At 41.7% G+C, this 21455-nt stretch overlaps 1 protein-coding gene across 8 annotated transcripts in view; it reads right to left on the bottom strand.

Annotated features, from left to right (window-relative positions):
• Positions 1-21455, bottom strand: part of FRMD4A (FERM domain containing 4A) — a 412586-nt gene that overhangs the window by 141688 nt on the left and 249443 nt on the right. For all 8 annotated transcript variants that reach the window (XM_083464152.1, XM_083464151.1, XM_083464153.1 and 5 more), the window contains one exon: positions 9644-9709. In XM_083464152.1, coding sequence (XP_083320278.1) covers positions 9644-9709 — 66 coding nt within the window. The remainder of the gene's footprint in view (positions 1-9643; positions 9710-21455) is intronic.

The following is a 21455-nucleotide window of genomic DNA, read 5'->3' as shown; positions in this document are numbered from 1 at the left end:
TAGCAATATTCATTTATTTACAGCAATCAAGTGTGGAGATGGCACTCTTCTCTTACCTTTTGTTAATACCACAGCTGAAGATGCTTCCTCAGAGGGCATTTGTCAGCTGGTGATCACTGCCCTACAGCACTGACCCACATGCTGAGCTGAGAGACATAGGTCTGAGGTTATGGCGCTTGCCTAAGAGGCTCCCAGGGGATGTTTGCTTTTGGGGAGTACTAATGCTGCTCCCTCCCTTTCCTACAACTTGAGAGACAGGTGTCAGGGACTGACTGGACACTGAGGAGCGCTGGCTCAGTGCAGATGAGGGGGCATCGGGAGAAGGAGGTTGGAGATTGACTTGGAAGGAGGAACCAGTGAACTGGGGGAGACTGTGCAGCCAGGAGACAAGAGTCTCTGGCAGGAGACGCTGCAGAGAGAGAGAACAGGTGCAGAGGAGAGAGAGGCCAGGCTGGGAAGTTTTCAAATATTTAATGTTTTATTATGTTTTTATATATGTTGGAAGCCACCTTGAGTGGCTGGGGCAACCCATTAAAATGGGCAGGTTATAAATAATAAAATTGCTGTTGTTGAATAGGATGTCCCTGTTTTCATCAGAGAAATGTTGGAGGGGATGCGCATGTTTATAAAGGTTTTATAAAGCTGACTTGAAAAGAAATGAAAAACCACTTATGCAATACCACGAAGATAAAGAGAAGAAAAACTTGGTTGCTAGACAAGCCTTTCATGTGCAAAGGCCTAATGGGAATGGAAACGCAGAAACAATGCAAAAAAACAAAAACAAAACCTAATGCAAAAATGAGTCCAAAGCAGGGGAATGATTTGAATAAATTCACTGTCTGGAAATGATTAAGAGAACACAGTCAAACATTTTCCTTAAAAACACACTGTTGCAAACAAAATGTGAATCCAGCAGGAACAAAAAGAATACGAGAGGCAGGGGTGGAGATCCCAAAAAGAAGCAGTTTGCTGCTTTTCAAGGAAAAAAATGAATGAATGAAAAAAAAAAAAACCTAGTCACTGCACAAAAAGGTCACCAAGCAAAAACAACAAATGTGCAGAATAAGGCTAAAGGCAAATACAATATTTTTAGGGCAGCAACCCCCCCCCCCCCGGGAAGGGCTCCCTCCACATTCAGCTCAAATGTCACTTGTGACTTTAGTACTTGGGAGGTGGAATTCCACTCAAACATACTGCACCCCTGGGTCAAACTCTGAAAAAAATTAATGGCCCTGCACATTTGAAACAGAATTTGGTTGTAAACTGTGCTGATTGGTCGGGTTCTCCGTAATGTCATCAATAAATCTCCAATCCCATTCGTTGTTGTTGTTTTTAAAGCATTGTCCTTTGGCAATTATTAAAGCAAATGGTAGCTGGGAAAGGCATGGGCTTGTTTTTACAACTCCTCTGTGTATGCTGCAGCCCCAATCCTGTTCAGGGCCCCTGTGGTTGCTATTTAAAAAACAGCACCAAATTTAAGTAATTAATTTAACATGTAGTTTGGCTCTCAGTAGTATATGCTATATAGATGTTCAAGGAATCAAGTAACATGATGAACGGTTATCAACATATGCAAAAATATAAAGGGGGGAGTAATAAATATATCAGTTTAATTTTTCCCTTCCCATTTCACAGTTCTTATTTCACAAATTAGGGTGACATGAGGAAGTTTGGTTTTGCTAGATGCTAAAAATTTCATTCATTATTTGGACCTCAGTCAATTTGAAAAGATACATTTTTCATAGTTCTTTATTCTGCTCCCAGGTCTATAAACACCTTCCAGTTTTTGGATAATTCTTCCATATAAATTTCTAAGTGCACTAATAGTCATGATTTCTCTTTCCCATGCCTGAGCTCTGGTGTCAAGGCAACACGTGGTTTTTGAAGAAGACTTTCCAAGGGCAAGCTCAGATGAGTTCAGATAAATTCATAATCCACCACAGTCAGAAAACTGCATGCAGCTGATCGTGAATAAAAGGAAATTTGCAAAAGGGAAAACTGGCCTTGGGGTCGCATTTGGTCACTGGCCCTGATGCTGCCCACCCCCCATTTTAATTTGTTGTATTTAAGTTGTTCTGGGAGACTTTGGGCCTGAAGAGTGAGGTACAAACACTCTATAAATTATGGTGTGTCATCATCCAAACCTCCTCTTCAATACAGAATGCGAAAAAAGAGAAAATTCTGTCTCAAATAAAAGACAAAGAGAAGAGTTTAAGATCAATGCCAAAGAGTCAACAGATTCCAAAAGAAATTAAAGCGTTGCAGATCCAATTTTCTCAAATTATTAACCAGGAAATAGAATGGAAAATTAAAATGATGAAACAGAGAAATTTTGAATCTGCAAATAAATGTGGGCAATTGTTGGCTTGGCAATTAAAAAAGAGACAGAAGCAAAGTACTATTACAAATATTGTATCTGATGGAAAATCTATGGAAAACCCTGCAGATATAAGAAAATGTTTTCAGAAATACTTTAAACAGCTGTATAAAAAAGGTAAAGAAGATAAGGATAAAATTGAGCAATTTCTTGAGGCAAACGAGATGCAGAAAATTCCCGAGGATAAAAGGTTCCTACTAAATGGCATGATTACAAGACAGGAGGTTGAGATGGCAATAAATAAGATGCAGTTAGGCAAAGCCCCGGAACCAGATGGTCTTTCTGCAAAATACTATAAAATATTGAAAGATTGGTTAATTCAACCGTTGGCAGATGTGTGCAATAAGATTCTAAGAGGGGACAAAGCTCCCGAAACCTGGAAAGATGCATTTATTACTCTGATCCCAAAAACAGATCAAGATAGATCTGATGTAAAAAACTATAGACCAATCTCATTACTTAATGTGGACTATAAAATCTTTGCAGATATTTTGGCCAATAGATTAAAAAAGGTTCTATCAGATTATATACATAAGGACCAGGCAGGATTTCTGCCTGGGAGACATATGAAAGATAACATTAGAAATATAATTGATATATTAGAAAGGTTGGAAGCGAAAAGAAATTGCAAAGCAATGTTAATGTTTATTGATGCTGAAAAGGCCTTTGATAATGTTTCTTGGTTATTTATAATGAAAAACCTAAAAAGAATTGAGGTTGGCCAGGAATTTTTAAATGGTATTAATGTGATCTATTTTGAGCAATAAGCAAAAATCATAGTTAATAATGTGGTCTCAGAGGAAATCAGAATTGAGAAAGGAACCAGGCAAGGGTGCCCGTTTCCCCCTCTGCTATTTATTTCTGTTCTGGAGGTTTTGCTAAACATGTTGAGGAAAGAGGAGGAGGTTAAAGGCATTGTAGTAGGTTCCAAGCAATATAAATTGAAAGCCTTTGCTGATGACTTGGTTTTAACTTTACAAGATCCAGAAACCAGTGCAGTAAAAGCACTGGAGCTGATTCAAGAGTTTGGGCAGGTGGCAGGATTTAAATTAAACAAGAGCAAAACCAAAGTTTTAGGGGGAAAAAATAGATAATGAGGAAAGAAAAACCCTTTTTGAAAGGACAGGCCTTGTTTCTGTGAAAAAAGTTAAATATTTAGGTGTGAATTTATCGGTAAAGAATTTGAATCTCTATAAAGATAACTATGAAAAATTATGGAATGAAATCAAGAGAGATCTTGAGATATGGTCAAACCTAAAACTTTCATTGATGGGCCGAATATTGGTGGTTAAGATGAATGTATTGCTGAAGATGTTGTTTTTATTTCAAGCTCTACCAATCATTGAAAATGTTAAATGTTTTAAAGAATGGCAGAAGGCATTGTCCAAATTTATCTGGCAGGGGAAAAACCCTAGAATTAAATATAAATTACTTACAGATATAAAAGAAAGAGGGTTTTTTCCCCTACCAGACCTGAAGATATACTTTGAAGCTGCTGCCTTCTGCTGGATCAAGGATTGGATTCAATTAGAGAATGATGATGTGTTAGATTTGGAGGGACTGGATAATCGATTTGGATGGCATGCATATCTATGGTATGACAAGATAAAGGCCCACAGTGGTTTTAAGAATCATGTAATTAGAAAGGCGTTATACAATGTATGGACTAAATATAAAGATCTCTTAGTAAGAAAAATACCAAAATGGATTTTGCCAATGGAAGCACAGCCCCCCCCCTCAATTAAATATGGAAAACAAATGGTTGAGGTACTCAGATTTGTTGTTAGAGGATCAGGAAGGTTTTAAATTAAAAACATTTGAACAAATTAAAGATAGAATGAATTGGTTGCAATATTATCAAATTAATGAATTATATAAGATGGATAAGAGAAATGGTTTTGCAACAGAAAAAACCAAATTGGAAACGGAGTTGTTAGATACTAATGATAAGAATATGTCTAAAATGTATAATTTGTTGTTGGAGTGGCATACAAAGGATGAACAAGTTAAATCGGTTATGATTGATTGGGCAAGAGATGTGGGACATAACATAATGATGGAGGATTGGGAGAGGCTATGGAGGAAAGGGGTTAAGCTTACTGCATGTACAATGTTAAAGGAAAACATTATGAAGATGATGTATAGATGGTACTTGACCCCTGTAAGACTAGCAAAGATTTATCACAATAGTGATAACCTTTGTTGGAATTGTAAAGAAAAAGAAGGTACTTTTTTCCATATGTGGTGGACTTGTCCCAACATGAAAGACTTCTGGGAGAAGATTTATAATGAATTGAAAAAAATGTTGAAATATACATTTATTAAGAAACCAGAGACCTTTCTTCTTGGAATAACAGGTTCGGAATTGCCCAAGAAAGATGTTAAATTATTTTTGTATGCCACAATGGCCGCCCGAATATTACTTGCAAAAAATTGGAAAACACAAGAACTACCAACAGTGGAAGATTGGCAGATGAAGATGATGGACTTTTCGGAGCTAGCTGACCTGACTGGAAGAATCCGTGACCAGAAAGAAGAGGAGTTTCAAGAGGACTGGAGGAAATTTAAGGACTATTTGAATAAATTTTGTAAGATAAAAAATTAGAAACAAATAGGCCTAGGATTAAACTAAGTTATAATTAAATAAATGGGATTTAGAATGTTAAGAGAAGTGAATAAGATGGACTATAATTGGAAATTGTTTTAGTTTAATAATGATATTGGAAAGCTGTTACTTTTAATTACAAGGAAACTCAGAAGGGAGGGATTTGAGGAAGTCAACCAAGATGTTTAAAAGGTTGGATTTGTGAAGAATTAAGATTGTTGTTATTATTTATCTGTTTATTGTTCCCTTTTTTCTTTTTTTCTGTTTTTGTGTATCATTTTGCTTTGTGGTTTGTGTTATCATTGTGGAAAATCTAATAAAAAATTATTACAAATAATAATAATTAAAAAACCCTGCTCTTCAGTCAAACTAGCCTATAAAGTACAGTCCAGTATTGACATAAAGATCGTGAACATAAAAAATGCCTCCTTAATTTTTCTTTTCTTTTTTTTCTTTTTTTAAAAACCTCTTCAGATTATTTTCTGCTGCCTCTTTTGGTTTTGAAATAACCTTGCTGAGCCATCTGTACAACACAAAGCGGTCCTGAAATGCGTTTCCTGTGATTCAAATCACTTTCAAAAGGCTCCTATTCATCTTCTTCCTCTTTTGCTAGAATGAGACTAACATGCAACCCTGCTCACCCCAAAAATGCCAGAGTAATTAAAGTGCCTGTGTTTCATTTCCTGTTTCTAGCTGCACAGAGCAGTGTTTTCTTTAAAAAGCCATTTTCTAAACCTTCTGATTAACCCTTTAGAGACTTCGTGGCAGCTAAAGCAGCCTAGTGCACAACAGCATCATAACCCCCCAGTTCAACTTTACTGCTTAATCGTATAAGAACCTTTCACTATCCCTCGGCTGTAGCTCTAAGGTACCAAATCTGCTTTGCATGCAGAAGGTTCCAGGCTCAATCCCTGGCATCTCCAGGTGGGGCTACCAGTGTTCCCCGTCTGAAATCCTGGAGAGCTGCTGCCAGTCAGCGTAGAGGATACTGAACTAGATGCACGCATGTTCCCATGTTGCAGTATCGGTGCCATGCAGATGGAATACTGGTCTATCTTACCAGTGTTAAAATGACTGCTAAGGTGCATGTATAATGTTCATATTCTGTGCTCTGCAAATAAAAAGAACTAGAATTATTATTATTATTATTTCCTCCTGCACAGTCTCCCTTCCTAAAAACTGTTGGCCAAAGAAAAAAAACAGGACTGTTTGTAAGATGTGCCAGAAACTCTGCCTATAGCACAAAGCCTATAACACAAAGATGTAAGTCTGGAAACATAATGGGTGATATCCAAATCTAATGGGAGCTCTGTGCTTTCAAAATCTGTTGCACAACCCCGGTTGTTTCCGGGCACAATTCAAAGTGTTGGTGCTGACCTTTAAAGCCCTAAACGACCTCGGTCCAGTATACCTGAAAGAGCGTCTCCACCCACATCGTTCCACCCAGACACAGAGGTCCAGCACCGATGGCCTTCTGGCGGTTCCCTCATGAGAAGCCAAGTTACAGGGAACAAGGCAGAGGGTCTTCTTGGTAGTGGCACCCGCCCTGTGGAACGCCCTCCCACCAGATGTCAAAGAGAAAAACAACTAGCAGACTTTTAGAAGACATCTGAAGGCAGCCCTGTTTAGGGAAGCTTTTAATGTTTGACGGACTATTGTATTTTAATATTTTGTTGGAAGCCGCCCAGAGTGGCTGGGGAAACCCGGCCAGATGGGTGGGGTATAAATAATAAATTGTTGTTGTTGTTGTTGTTGTTGTTAAATTCTGCGACAGTTGAGGTTCGTGGGCTACCCCTTGGTTGTGTCTGAACTAGGCCTAATACAATGCAGGCATCCTTGATCATGGGCTGAACGCTCATCCTAACATTATCTTTGGTCAAATAGATTTTGATGTGTTTCCCCCCCTAAATGGCGCTTCAGAGCCCTACAAGACCTCTTTGACCTGACAGGGAGGGCAAAGGAAACCTGTGTACAAAAGCAAACATGCCTCCAGCATATCATTTTGAACCATCTTAAAAACAATTGCCTGATGATCTCTCCCAGCAGCTTCATATAGATGTTAAAAAGCATGAGGGAGAAGACAGAGCCCTGAGGCACCCCACAAGTGAGTGTCCAGGGGTCCAAACACCCACCTCCCACCATTCCTTTCTGGACATGGCCCAGGAGGAAGGAGCGGAAGTACTGCATGAAGTGCCCCCAATTCCCAACTCCTCTAAACAGTCCAGAAGGATGCCATGGTTGACCACTGATATCACTGATGATATCAAAAGCTGCTGAGATTCAGCAGAAGGAGGAAACGGCTTTCACCTCTGTCCCTAGTCCACCAGAGACCACCGACCAGCACAACCATGGTGGTTTTAGTCTCATAATGGGGCCTGAATCCTGACTGAAAGTGATCCAAATGGTTCGCATCCTCCACACGCCTAGAGTTGTTCAGTGACCACCCACTGAATCACCCTGCCCAATAATGGAAGGTTTAGACAGGGTAATAAACTGGAATTTGCTTTGACCAAAGAAACAAATTATTTACTACACAACATGACCTGATGAGCTGCTGCGCAGAGGCAGTGGGACCCATGGGGCAGGGAGTAAAGGTCCTAATGCGGCCTTGAAGAGACTTACTCAAGGCTGTTGGATTCTACAGCCCCGCAGCGATGGAATCATTTGTTGTTGGCATGCCTCCTGCTGCTTGGTTTGCCACTTTAGAATCATGCTCCCTCTCTCCCCACCCCCCCCCCCAGTGTGAGGAGAGTGCTCATACCTTTACAGTTTTCACCTCAAAGCTCACATTTTTAATCATGAGGTGAATGCGTGGCAACTGGTGAAAGGGCCCGATTCAGGCCTTTTCGATGTTGCTGAACTGCAACTCCATCACTCCTGGCCACTGGCCATGCTTGCTAGAACTGATGGGTGTTGAAGTTCAGCAACAAATGGAGGGCCAAAGGGTTGATTTTATTCTCTGACTTATATTTTATTATTTGTGGTTGTATTTTACTGTTTTGCTGTTACTATAATCCCCCCACAATCTTTGGTATTGAGTATCGTATAAAAATTGTAAATGAACAATTACCAAACCTCAACATTGTCAGAGTGTCATAGTGTAAAGCAGCTCACAGGGTTGTTTTGAAAGCAAAATGGGCTGGGAGGGAAAGCTGAATGTAATAAATGCCTGCAAAGCTCTTACACTAGGATGCTGCCAATTTATGACCGAATCTGGCATCCTGTTGAGGGGTCTGGCTGGATGACAAAATATGCTTCCACCTCTGAACTGCTGACTGGCAGCGCACTGCATCCTCCAGAGTACAGACGTTGGCTGCTCCTGGCTTCTCCTCACCTTTGAACACCTCAGAACCACTCACTCATTCACCTCCCCCAGACATTCCCCAAATGCATAACCACTCCCGCCAGCCTGTCCCTGATGCAAAGGTGCCAGCTTGCGAGGACGGGGGTGGGTGGGCAACGCTGTGCATGACATCATGACATTGGGAGGAGCCGGGCAAGAGCTGAACATGGCGGCTTCAATGGCCAGCAGCTCCACTCCCACACGGGGCCCTGCCACCAGCAGGAGGCTGCTTCAACCTTCCTGCCCATCCACAGCAGCAGCAGCAGCAGCAGCAGGAGAAGGAGCTGGCCAGACCCCGCTTCCGCCTCTCACCATCAGCATGGCGAGTGGGAGAGGTAGGAGTGAATAGCCCATTCCTCTCCCCATGACTGAATCCAGCTCCTCTAACCCAGAATATTATCTGCATATAGATAACTGACATGCCACAGAAAAGCTTTTAACCTAGCCCCTTTCCCTGAGATGCTGACTTTCTATATATGGTTTTAGAAAAATGTAACAAAATCCTTTTTATTCTCACAAGCCTTTGGCCTGTTAACCTTTTTTATTGTTTTGTGTGCATGCGTGTGTCTTAATATCATTAATATCATTGTCTTAATATTTTAAAATGGCTTCATTTTGTAATATGCTTGTTTTAAAGGCTGTTGATTTTTTTTTTAATTTAAAATTTGTAGAGGGGACAAATGTCTGTAAATATAGTAAGCAAACCATCAAGCTGGCTTGACATTCTATCATTGCCATAAACCGCTTGTGCCTCAACATCTATGCTATAAATTCAACGTGACGTGAGGCCAACATATATGTAGGTCACATCACTCACCCACAGAAGCCCCGTCATCTCAGAGGCAGTGCATGGCAGCTACTTAACGCTGAAGCTTCAGGACATTAAAGCTTTAGTCTGCCAGTAGACAGCAAGCAGCAAGGGCTGCAGAGGCACTGATGGAGCTGAACTAGGTCAGGACGTGAGGGGTGGTGCTGCCAGGCAACACAAAAAGGAGTTCTGTGAGATTAGTCACTATTTCAGTTTGTCACCTGAAAGTGATACTCTACCATGGCATTGAAACATAGGAATCCCCCCCTTTTTGGGAGTGGGGGAGCATGAGAGGCACCCTCTGGCTGCTGAATCTTGGGATTTACCTTCTAGGTCTCCTGCCCTGATCCATCCTGATCCTGCTTAGCTTGTCAAATGAGAGAGGATCAAAACCCATAAGGAAGCCGACTAACTGAGATTCCATTAATTAAATTAAAAACCTCTTCTGCTGTATGGAGCAAAAACTGAGTGCTGTGGCAAGAATTCAAAACTGCAGATGCAATTTATTACCTGCACAAGGAGTTCCAGCTTCCTGTCATCAAGAAGGTGCACTTGACACCGGCGGCCCTCTGTCATCTAGGAAAACAGGACAAAGAAAGAAAGAAAGTTTCAGTGGATGCTTAAGGCACAGGCTTGGCAAAATACCACAAGCTGCTGTTAATGTGCTGAAGTCTGCACGGCTCCAAACGCTGTCATAGCAAAGGATTCTCACTCCCTGGCAATGGCAGAAAGAAAAGGTTGGACAGAGAAAACAGAACAGAGTAACTCGCCCTAACAGCTGTTACTGAATGGCACACACGGACTCAGACCCAAGAAGAGGGGTTTCTCCTGTGTGAGAAAGGAGTTCATGAAAGAGGCCAGGGGATCTTGCATTGCCTAAATGGGAAGGCACAAGGCAACCCCACTGTGGCTACCTCATTGTCTTTGTGGCTGTACTGCGATAAGGGTGTGTCAGGCGATGGCGGATCTAGCCTTCGACTACTTCCAGGTCCACAGAGCAGCCATCTCCATCCTGGTACCTTCCAGCTGTTTAGGAGTACAACTCCCACCAGTCTCAGCCAGCATGGCCATTAAGGGGCACCCACTCATCTAGAGAACGCAAGCAAGCAAGGGATGGGAGCGAGGAGAAAAGGGAACAGCCAGAGAGAACCTATGGGCAATGCTGATTACGTCTGCACTAGCAGTTCACTAACAGCACATTGCAGCCCTGATTATTTAGTTCCATAATTCATTTGCATACTACTTTTCCTCCAAAGGGCTCAGGTCAGGGAATGGAGGTTTAATCTCAAAACAACCATGAGAGGTAGATCAGACAAAGATGCTCTACAATGCCCTGCAATGTGGAACCAATCCCATCAGGGCTTGCATTTTCCTCCAAATTTAAAAGGCATTGAATTCAAGTTCTGTCACCTCACCATTTGCTCTTTTGCAGGTTCATCGTTGGGAAGAAAAATGGCGTCATGGGCCAAATCAAGACCCTGCGGGGTCTGAGTTGGAAGTTCCCCTGACAATTATCATTGGGATTTTCAAGCAACTATCACTTGTGATAATGGCCAATTTGATACATATCCTTTTTCAAGTGGTAAATTGCTATTATTCCTACTTTACTGTTGAGGAGCCATAAGCACTTCAAAAAAAAAAAATCTGTAGCTGGGCTATGACTTGAACTCATGTCTCTTAGTTTCAGATTTGAACGCAAGCTCACACAAAACTTATAAGCATAGTGGTATATCTGGATTGGAAGGAACAAGGTGGAGCAAGGTGAGGTGGTTTGATTACATGCACCTGAAAAGTGAGGCACCTTATCAGCTAAATAAGTTTGGATGGAAAACAGGGGTAGAGGAACCAATAATCAGCAGTGATGTATAATGTTTTAAAATAATGCACAAGTATATTTTATAGGATCTGTAATACCCCCAAGAACACAGAAAGATGTTGCCATTGGATCACATTAGAAAACAGGTACGTAATCAGCAGTGCAAAGTGATGTTTCTGATGATGAATCAACATTGACTTCAGACCACAGGTCGGTGGTGGTGAAATGTTTAAATGCTCCCTTACAAAAAATAAACATAGGTATATAAAACTAACACATCACCGCTATTTTATTATGTTGCACAGCAGAAAAAAAGGTTACCAAACAAGAGAAGATCTACAGCAGTAGAACATTTCTTGACTTCCTGGCTAGTTTATGAGCTCATGAAGGAATGTCAGGGCTGCTTTCAACATTCTTCTGATAACAAAGCCCAACTGTTATGTCTGTGTGTCAAAGTATTTCACTGCACAGGAAGAGCAGAAACGATCCACTGCTCTCTTATCACACAGAGATTTCTGCACTTGACACATTCAGAACGTGCTAGTCCACCTGAATGGCTCTGTTGTGCTGGTGCCCTCAGAATACCTCAAGGGATGAGCCAAGGAATCACACTCTGAACTTTCTCACAGTCAGAGAAAGGAAAAGGAAAGTAACTGCTCAGTGAAGAGATTCATTATGATATTATATGGTTTATTTCACTTGTAGAAAGTGCAAGCTGGTTGCCTTGCTGGAAGAGAAGGTATAGCAACTTGAGGCCCACCAAGCCACACAGAGCTATAGGATAAGACGCAGAGTTTCTCAATAGAGCTGAGAGGACTGTGCTGGAACGGCAGCAAAGGTGGGATGTCCGTAGGGAGCAGGAAGATAGCTCATTGCAAGAGACAAACCCCTGGAGGAATGTGACGCACAGAAGTAGGAAAGTCACAAACCACGCTTTGTCACTGGAGCTGCAAAATCACTTCCATGCTCTCACCTTGGACACTGATTCTGGGCCAGAGGAGCTGCTATTACTAATTTTATTATTATTATCATTATCATTATCATCACCATCATTATTATCTACAGTTCTTCATCGAAAGATCTCAGGGCAGTTCACAGGAGTTGATGGCCTTAGAACGCACCAAGGTGGCTGTGAAAGGTGCAAAGATTCACAATATGACAGAGAAGTCTTATAAAGTCTTACAAAGCCCACTGACCACTACCCCTTCCTTCTGATTCATATGGATACAAATAATACCGCCACAGACAGCCTTCAATGTGTAGCATGGAATTATGAGACTCTGGGCAGGAAGCTGAAGAGCCTCGGGGCACAGGTGGTCTTTTCATCACTCCTTCCTGTGGAAGGTCGTGGCCCAGGAAGAGAGAAGAAAATACTGGAGGGAGACAACTGGCTGCACAGGTAGTGATGTCAGGAATGGTTTGGCTTCTTGGAGCATGGTCTCCACTTCCTTGAGGAAGGACTTCTGGCAAGAGATGGGCTGCATATCACAGTTTTTGGCAAATATGTGTTTGCTAAGAGTCTCATGAATCTGATCAGCAGAGCTTTAAACTAGATCTTGAGAGGGAGGGAAACAACATTACAGATGACAGACCTGGTACTTGGGATAACAGCTTGATTGGTGCACAGGAAACTGAGGTAATGCTCCAGAAACCCACTAAAGGGCAAGAAACCACAAGAAGGAAGCAGCTGGAGGGAAGGACTCATTGCTTCAGTTGTCTCTACACAAATGCACACAGTATGGAAAACTAGCAAGACGAATTAGAGCTTTTAGTACAGGGTGGCAAATGCAACCTGATAGGCATTACTGAAACCTGGTGGGATAAGATTCATGACTGGGATGTAGAAAAAGAAATAGACAAAACAGGAAGGAAGGAGTAGCATTATATGTAAAGGATGTGTACACTTGTGAAGAAATCCATGACCTGGAGCATGAAAAGCAGATTGAGAGTATATGGGTAAAAATTGTAAGAGAGAGAAACAACAGTGACCTTACTGTGAATGTCTGCTATAGACCACCAAGCCAGACTGAAGACTTGGATGATGCCTTCCTAGAGCAGATTACCAAACATTCAAAGAAGAGAGAAATAGTAATCATAGGGGACTTCAACTTCCCCGATATCTGTTAGGACTCAAACTCTGCCAAGAATGTAAGTTCTGACAAATTCCTCCATTGCCTCGCTGACAATTTCGTTTCCCAGAGGGTGGAAGGAACAACCAGGGGATCATCTATCTTGGACCCGATCCTCACCAATAGGGAGGAACTGATCAATTATGTGGAAGTACTCAGAAACTTGGGAGGAAGTGATCGTGTTCTCCTGGGTTTCATGATTCAGAGGCAAGGAAAAGCTGAGTGTAGTTGGACATGCACTCTGGACTTTAAGAAGGCCAATTTCAAAAAGCTTAAGGAGCTACTGAGTGAGATCCCATGGTCAAAATTACTCAAAGAGAAGATGGGAGTTTCTAAAAGGAGAAATACTGAAGGCCCAAATGCAGACAATTCCCACAAGAAAGAAAAGTGGAAATCAGTATGGCTGCAATAAGGAGCTTACAGATGAGCTGAGAGTTACAAAGGGCATGTATAAGAAATGGAAGAAAGGGGAAATCACAAGTAGCCTGCTGGCTAAAGCTCAGAATGAGCTCAGGATTGCAAGAGAGGTTAAAAAAAAAAAGATTTATTGGGTAAGCTTGAAGCAAGGGGAAGAACAAGCAAGTAATAGGTCCTCTATGTGGAGAAGACAGAGAAATGCTATTTGGTGACAGAGGGTGGAAATATTCAACACTTTGCCTCTGTCTTCACCCAAAAGGAATCAGTGCCCAACCTGGTGATAGCAGAATAAATAATGTAAGGATAAAGTTGCAGCACAAGATGAGGAAAGAGTGGTAAGGGAACACCTGGCTACTTTATATGAATTCAGATGAGCTGCATCCAAGGATACTGACAAGCCGCAACGTGTGCAGAGGAGGGTGACCAAGATGATACAAGTTCTGAAAACCAAGCCTTAGATGGAACGACTGAGGGAGTTGGGTGGTAGTGGACTCTCCTTTCTTGGAGGTTTTTAAGCAGAGGTTGGATGATCATCTGTCATGGATGTTTCAGCTTGGATTCCTGCATTGCAGGGGGTTGGGCGAGATGACCCCTGGGGTTCATTCCAACTCGAAGATCCTATGATTCTATGAAACTAGTTTGCACTGCAGGGACGAGGGTCCTCCTACAAAGTACAGTTTAAAGTGCTTGAAAGCCCTTTGTTTTAATGGTAATATTATGAGTTGAACACATGAGCCACCCTATAAATTCAGGCAGACTAGTTTTTTGCCTTGCAAAAAAGGAAACACCCTTGTTGCAAAAGACGCAGGAAGTAATCTTGAAAATGATTTTGAGAAGTGAGAATCACTTGCTTGGTCTTTGCATGCCTGTTTCTTTTCTTTAGTAAACAGGTATGAGATGTAGGGATGGGGGAAGAAATTCAATTCAGTTCTCATTTAAAGGTGAACCTGCCTAATTTGCACTTTCTGTGCCATCTGAAACACAGCCATCCTTCAAAATTCACAATTTTCCAAATTTTGCAAGGCAATTCCCTGCAAAGTAATATGCACAACAATGCAGATACTACAGTAAAGTGTAAATATATTAGCAAAACTAACATAAGAAGTGTTATATTGGAGAAAACTGCTGTGCAAAAATGTGTGTAATAGGCAAAATTTCATACAGTTGTGTATATACAAAATTATATGATATCAGAAGTTACTTTATTATTATTATTAAAATTATTATAATTCTGTTTTTTTTTAAATAAATCAAAACATTCTACCACCACCAAAAGGTATAATATTTAATTAACAGCAAAAGGCCTGATTAGAAAAAGGACTGAATGACTCTGAAAGTCCTTGTGAAAGTCCATTTCTTAATACTGCAAATTCTTGACTAAACTGTAAACTTCTATGGGACAAAGAATCATAGAATTGGAAAATTGGAAGGGACCCCAAGAGTCATCTAGTCCAACCCCTGCAATTTAGGGATGTTTTGCCTAATGTGAGGCTCAAGCCCACAACTCTGAGACTAACAGTTTCATGCTCTACTGACTGAGCTATGATGGATGATAAAAAACATTCATATGGAAACACGGCCATACAGAAATATGTTCAGCAATACAGGACATATGTTTCCCCCTATATATGATTTTGTGTGTTGAATACTCTTATCTGCTTTCTCTCTCTCTCTCTCTTTCTGGGACTTAACAATGACACGTACATGGCATTCAATCACCCTAGAAGAAAGGAAATTCCTCTTAAAGGAAGTTACTTGGCGACTCCCAGATCTTGGAATGTTTGTATTAAGAAATGATTTTCTATTTACCTCTGACATCAATGTAAAGCTTACAATCTCATTTAACGACTGCTGGCCCAAATGTTTACACAGTGAATTTTTCAGCTTAGGATCACACAGAGAAGAGGGCAATTGTTTTGCATAGCTCCACAAAACATCTTGGCAGCTTAGTGCCTAACCCATTCATCTTGTAAGCGACTGCAAACATGAGCTGGAGGCATCCAAGAAAATAACCCTTGTGCATCCTGGGAAACACATGGACTATACCTTGCAAATCATAGGCCAGTCTCCTGCTAAGTGATCACTCGACTGTAAAATCTATGGTAGCTTTTGGATGCAGCACACATAAAAGGATCCTCTGTTTGAATGGCTGTGCCACATACACACTTTTTAAAAGTAGTTCCAACAGCTACAAACAGTCCTGTCCAATATCCTCTCAAACAAGATGCTCCTTGAGAATTCTGCCTGCTGAAAGCATCACTACATTAAATATCTCAAATTTACAAAATGCAAATTCTGTTAATTGGAACAGCTCTATACAGTTCCATAACCCATTTTGCTAGCCTACAAAAGAAAGAAGTCCCATTTTAATCAGATTTTAAAAGAAAATTACTATGGCAAACAGCATATTTATTAAGGCATTCAACCCTGCTGAAAAGCACTCTCCCTTTCAGAAGCTTTGTAGGGGGAAGCAGTAAATAAGCAAAATTGTTTGCTATTCTGCGTGGGAACAGAAAACATTGCCCTCACTCTGATTTAGCCTCAGGGTACCATCATAAAGCCAAATCTGATTAGCTACGGTGTTATCATGCTGTCAAAATTATTCCCAGAAGCCCATGATCACCCATGAAGAGTGAATGTTGAAAGCCATTCCCTTGCTCTGAATTGGCTTCAAAGTCTTGTCTTGTAGCCAAATCTGATTGTCTACATGGCATAACGGTATCGCCACACTGACAACACTATTCCTGAATGGCTAGAATCAATGCCTATTGAAAAATGCATGGGAAAATATAGTCAAAATAAAAAAAAATTCCTTCCAGTAGCACCTTAAAGACCAACTAAGTTAGTTCTTGGTATGAGCTTTCGTGTACATGCACACTTCTTCAGATACACTCTGAAAATATAGCTTCAGGTATGTGGAGGGTATTTTTTTTGGGGGGGGGGTTCTTTTCAAGTTTTGGGAACATTCAGTGCCTCTCTGATATTTATATTTATTTACTGACCTGAGTTCAAATCCCTTCTCGGCCATGAAGCTCATTGGGTAAGCTTGGGCCATTCCCTGTCTCTCAGCCTACCCTATGGAGAGGAGAACTTAGACAGGACTGTCACCCCTGTCAGATGGGAATCATTGAGCCATGACTCTGCCTAACAATATTCAGGAGTGGTGTGTGTAGCTCAGGAAAAAAAATTACTATAGTATGAGCTGCTTTAGGAAACAAGTCCATCTGCATTTCAAGCAGCTCAAGTTTGATTTTGAAGCCATAGTCTGAGCCAAGTTAACAAGGTACTCTGTTTTGTAGTTTGTGTATGTCTGACATAGTCAACATCTAAAAGCTAATGCTTCCTCTCAAATAAAACAGAAAAAATGCTTACAGAATAAGGGGGGGGGGGATCAGAGCTCAAAGTACTTTCATACATTTAGTAATCTTTCTCTTTTGGTCTTGCAAATATTTTAATCTCCTAAGAAGTTGATCCAGTAAAAAGATATCATCAAACCAATTGTATTCACAATGCGATTTATTACTACCATATCTGTTTAATTACAAAATATTTGGCAGAAAAAAGCAAAACTATTAGAAATCAGATACCTCCGTAGCAAAGAAACTTCCTACTTTGAAGAATGAACTCTGCCAACAAGCAAGCTTGTGCTTTGCTGAAGTGAAGCTGAAATTTCTTAATGATTGTGTCCTCTTCCTCTCTACAATAACATCATGTCTTAAGTCTCTTCAACTGCAAATCTCACTGAGGTAGACAGATTTTCATCGGCAGTGCATTCTAAGGAATAAACTGTAGCTAAAATCCTGAACCATAAAACAGAAAAGGATTTGAAATTTGACTTTAGCTACAACTATAATCAAGCCCTGGATGTTCACCCCCAGTTGAGCTAACAAATGCTTAAGTCCAGGGGGAAAGTCGACTTGAAAGCCATCTGCCATATGCCAGGAAAAAAGGTACAGGACGAGGGAGACAGTGAGCCCTTCTAAACTTTTACTATTTTGCTGAATTTGGTGCTAAAATTGCACCCAGAAAATTCTGGTTATGCAAGTGAAGCGGATCTGGCACACCTGCACAAGAAACTCCAATTCAAGGTGCTGGATTTGGCATATAAAGCCTTAAAAGGCTCAGGACCGCAATACCTCAAGGACCATCTCTCTCTATATGAACTGATTAGGACCCTATGCTTATCATCTGAGAGCCTTCTTTGGGTGCCTCCTCCACATGAGGTCTGGAGGGTGGCAGCAGGAGAACAGGCCTTTTCTGTGGTGGTTCCCCTTTTTGGAATGCTCTCCCCTGGCGCCTTCATTAGACATCTTTAGGTGGCAGGCAAAAATGTTCCTCTTCTCCCAGGCCTTTGGCTAATTAAACCATCTCTGGTCTTTTAGACTGTGGGGGTATTATTTTTGTTTGTTATCATGGTATATGTTTTTGTGTTTTTATTGTCCTGTGATCTTTGGATGAAGGGCAGTATAGAAAGTTTAACAGCAGCAGCAGCAGCACAGCAGCAGCAACAACAACAAAGCAACGTGCTTCCAAAAAAGAAAGAGACTTTTTGAAGTAAGAAAAGTCCTCTGGAAAAGTGTGGCATGACAATTGATTGACCTCATATAATCTCCCTGCAAACAAATCAGAATGTATATGCAATAAAGAGCTGATATTATATATTCTCCCCACAAACTGTCCCCAAACAAACCAGGATGAATGCTCAAGACACAGGTCATCTGGAAGCAACATCCACCATGCCTTTTCCTCCAGTTGCAGCAATTCCAATTTCCCATCTATCCCATCTTTCCTCCAAGGAGCCAACAAAAGCATCACAACAACCTTTTGGAGCAGGTTAGGTTGAAAAATAGCAACTTCTCTGAACAATGCCACAAACAACCTTCACAATGGAAGTTCCAGCATTTTCCCTCAATACTGCTCAGGCCACTTTCAGAAGCTTTTCATCAGTGCAGTAAAATGGGCATCAGTTAATCACTTAAATGGGAACTGCCCCCCCTTCCGCTCAAGCATCCTCACTGGAAGGTCACTGGGTGGGCTGGTCCAGCTGCAGAAATTCTACACCCGCCCACATGCATGCTCACTGCCAGCTAATGCAGGCAGCCCCGTTTGCACAGGGGTTACATTCTGAGGCCCTGCACACACCGATGAAGTCGCATATAATTGAAATCCATTGAGTAAGCCTGCAAACGCCCTGCTCCGCCCCACTCCACTCTACCCTGCACCCCATCCCTGTTCTCCCCCTTTAGTGACGTTTCAGTGACATCTTTATGATGTTTCCGGGTCATTCCGGGTTCGGCGTGATGTGCACATTTTGAACACATGTAAATGGGGAGCTGCCTATAGCATTCTGCAGGTTTGAAAGCATTAACGTATCGTTAAACACAGATTCCTTTATAAAATGTCTGCATTTCAAATGTATCTTTATAATTCCCAGCACTAGTGGAATGCATAGATACTGTAATTTGAGAATATCTGTGTTTAAAAGTCTCATTCCCATTTTTTAAAAAGAAAGATTAACCTGAGATCTCTCACGCTTGGATATTCTGGTTGCCAAGCCGTATAATGGCTGCTGAGCTGTTTTATATCAGCATTTCAAAGTACATGTAGGTATGTGTGTATGTGTGTACAATTCCACTTCCCTTTATACCTTATGTGTGTTTGAAAGGAACAGACTATTTTCAATATTAATAACCTGGCTTTTCAACGCCCTACCAAGCCCCTGACTCATTTTGGAGGGTCCTTGTCCAGAAAAAAACAGTCATGTTATCTAAGAACCAAACTGAGGTCTGTGAATGGACCAAGAATGGACAAACACATCCAATTTGTTCTTTCTTAAGGAGTCTTGGGAAACCAACTGGCTGGGAGTTCATGGATGCAGTCACAGGCAACAGCTCTAGAGGAAGATGCAAAATGTAAAAACCAGGGTGGGATTAGCAATGTTAAAGGTTGCAGTAGGCTGCGTCTAGGTGGTCAGAGGTCACCCTCATGCACATAACAAATTGATCCTGTGTGAAACTAAGCCCACTGAATCAATGGACAGGGCCAGCCCAATAAATTTTACTGCCTGAAGCAAAGCAGCACATGGCACCCTTCCCCACAAAGGTGCCCGGTGCCCCTGAGCACACGCAGAATCAGCATTCATGGAACGTTTTCCTTAAGACCAGTACATAAGCCAAGCATAATGTGCACTACGATGATACCTGCTGCATCTTCTGATGCAGGTCCTGCAGACCTGAAGAACTGAGGCATCATCAGAGCTGATTATTTGCTACAAGTCACAGTATATTTTGTGGTTTTATGCATGCTTTATATCCTCCTTTTTGCTGTCTTTACCTGTGTGGAATTAGTTTTGCAGCCTGATTCACCCATGTTGGAGAGGCTTAAGAACAACAGCACAAGGGAGGAGATGTTGCCACTGTCCCTTAGCGCTTTGCCTAACAGTAGCGCTAGCCCCGCAAATGGGCTTCGCTGAACCAACTCTGTGCTGAATGGGGTTGTTAGCAGCACTTAGTATGTAGGGATTAGCCATCAAGTTGTGAGTCTCTATGCCCTTTCCAGCAGCAGCTAAACCCCCTCCCCCTCCACAGACTGGGAGGATAGAAAATCACAACATTGTCTCCAAGCTGCATGAGGCAAATGCTCCTAAAACAGGCCTAAGCAGCTTGCAACTCCCCAAGTCAAACACAGGCTGCCAGCCATGCATGGTGTCCTATTAGGAACAGGAAACCCCCATCCAACCCCTTTTGAAGTCTCAGTCAGACAACAAAGTCAAAAGGTTCATCATATATCTCTGCACAACATTAAGAGCTCACCGCAGGAAGGCCATTTGGGGCAGCAGGTGAAGCTTTGTGAAGCTCTCCCTGTAGCCTGTGTTCCAGTCTTTACAAACCTATTTTGGGTGTGGCTAAAACAGCAAATTGAAAGAAACAAGCAGGTCTTTGAAATCATTAAATCACAGAAGCAAGCGAGCCTCATTCCTTTAATTAGAAGTCCCCATGCCTGCATTCCACAATCCTGGACTGTTCACAACAAGCCTGGATTTGGGCTCAGTGGCTAAGCCTGGGCTTAGCTTTAAAACACCAGCCGAAGACTGTTCCTTTAAAGTTATTCAAACTGTTTCCATCAGATCAGACTCTCTACTGCCCATCCAGATACTGGAGGATGTTCTTATAGTGTGGTCTGGAAGGTGTTTGTTTATCTGTCTGCATTCTGAGAAGCAAAAGACCCCAGCCTCCCCAGTACATAACTGAGAATGAGGCTGTACGCCTGGCTATTGAAGATAACATTGGTAGGAACGCAGTGCTCTGGGCAAGGAAGAAAGAGAACTTGGCATTTCTTCTGAGAGGCTGAGTTCCCCACCCATTAAACATTCTAATTATGGATGCTGAGTTCTTAGAAGCAAACGCAAACTGCACCACATTCTCATCGTTACTTGCGCTGCTAAATGACAGGCAGTGTGTCAATTTGAGGCAGAGCAAATGAACAGGACTCCACCTCATCTGGAACAGTCCAAATGCATCGTCACATTTTGCCCTTTGCTTCTATGCCTTCTGAACAGCCCACACCATGGGCGCTTGCACTGCTACAGGAATGAATGGAAGACTTTACGGCTGAAAATACACCAATATACCATTAATCAAGTTTTGGAAATTCCATTTCCTCCCTCAACTGGCCTGCTCCAATGATTGCTACTTACAATGGACACGTTGTCTGTTCTGGACCTGGGAATATATGTTTAGAGGTGATGATCAATGTCTCTTGCATCATTCACAGAATCACAGATGGAGGAGACCCAGAGGAAGCTCAGTCCACTTATGTTCAACTTTTTCAGATCTGGGACTGGGCCACACCTTTAACATGGATCCCACTTTTAACATTTCTCCATCTCCATCTTGCACAATGTCCCAGTCCGAGCTGCTGGCTTAAAGGCTACCAGCCGAACCATGTCTACACAACGCTA

This window comes from Podarcis liolepis, assembly GCF_965112155.1.
Source record: "Podarcis liolepis genome assembly, chromosome: 10".
Classification (NCBI taxonomy): domain Eukaryota; kingdom Metazoa; phylum Chordata; class Lepidosauria; order Squamata; family Lacertidae; genus Podarcis; species Podarcis liolepis.
This window is presented reverse-complemented; position numbering and strand designations above follow the sequence as displayed.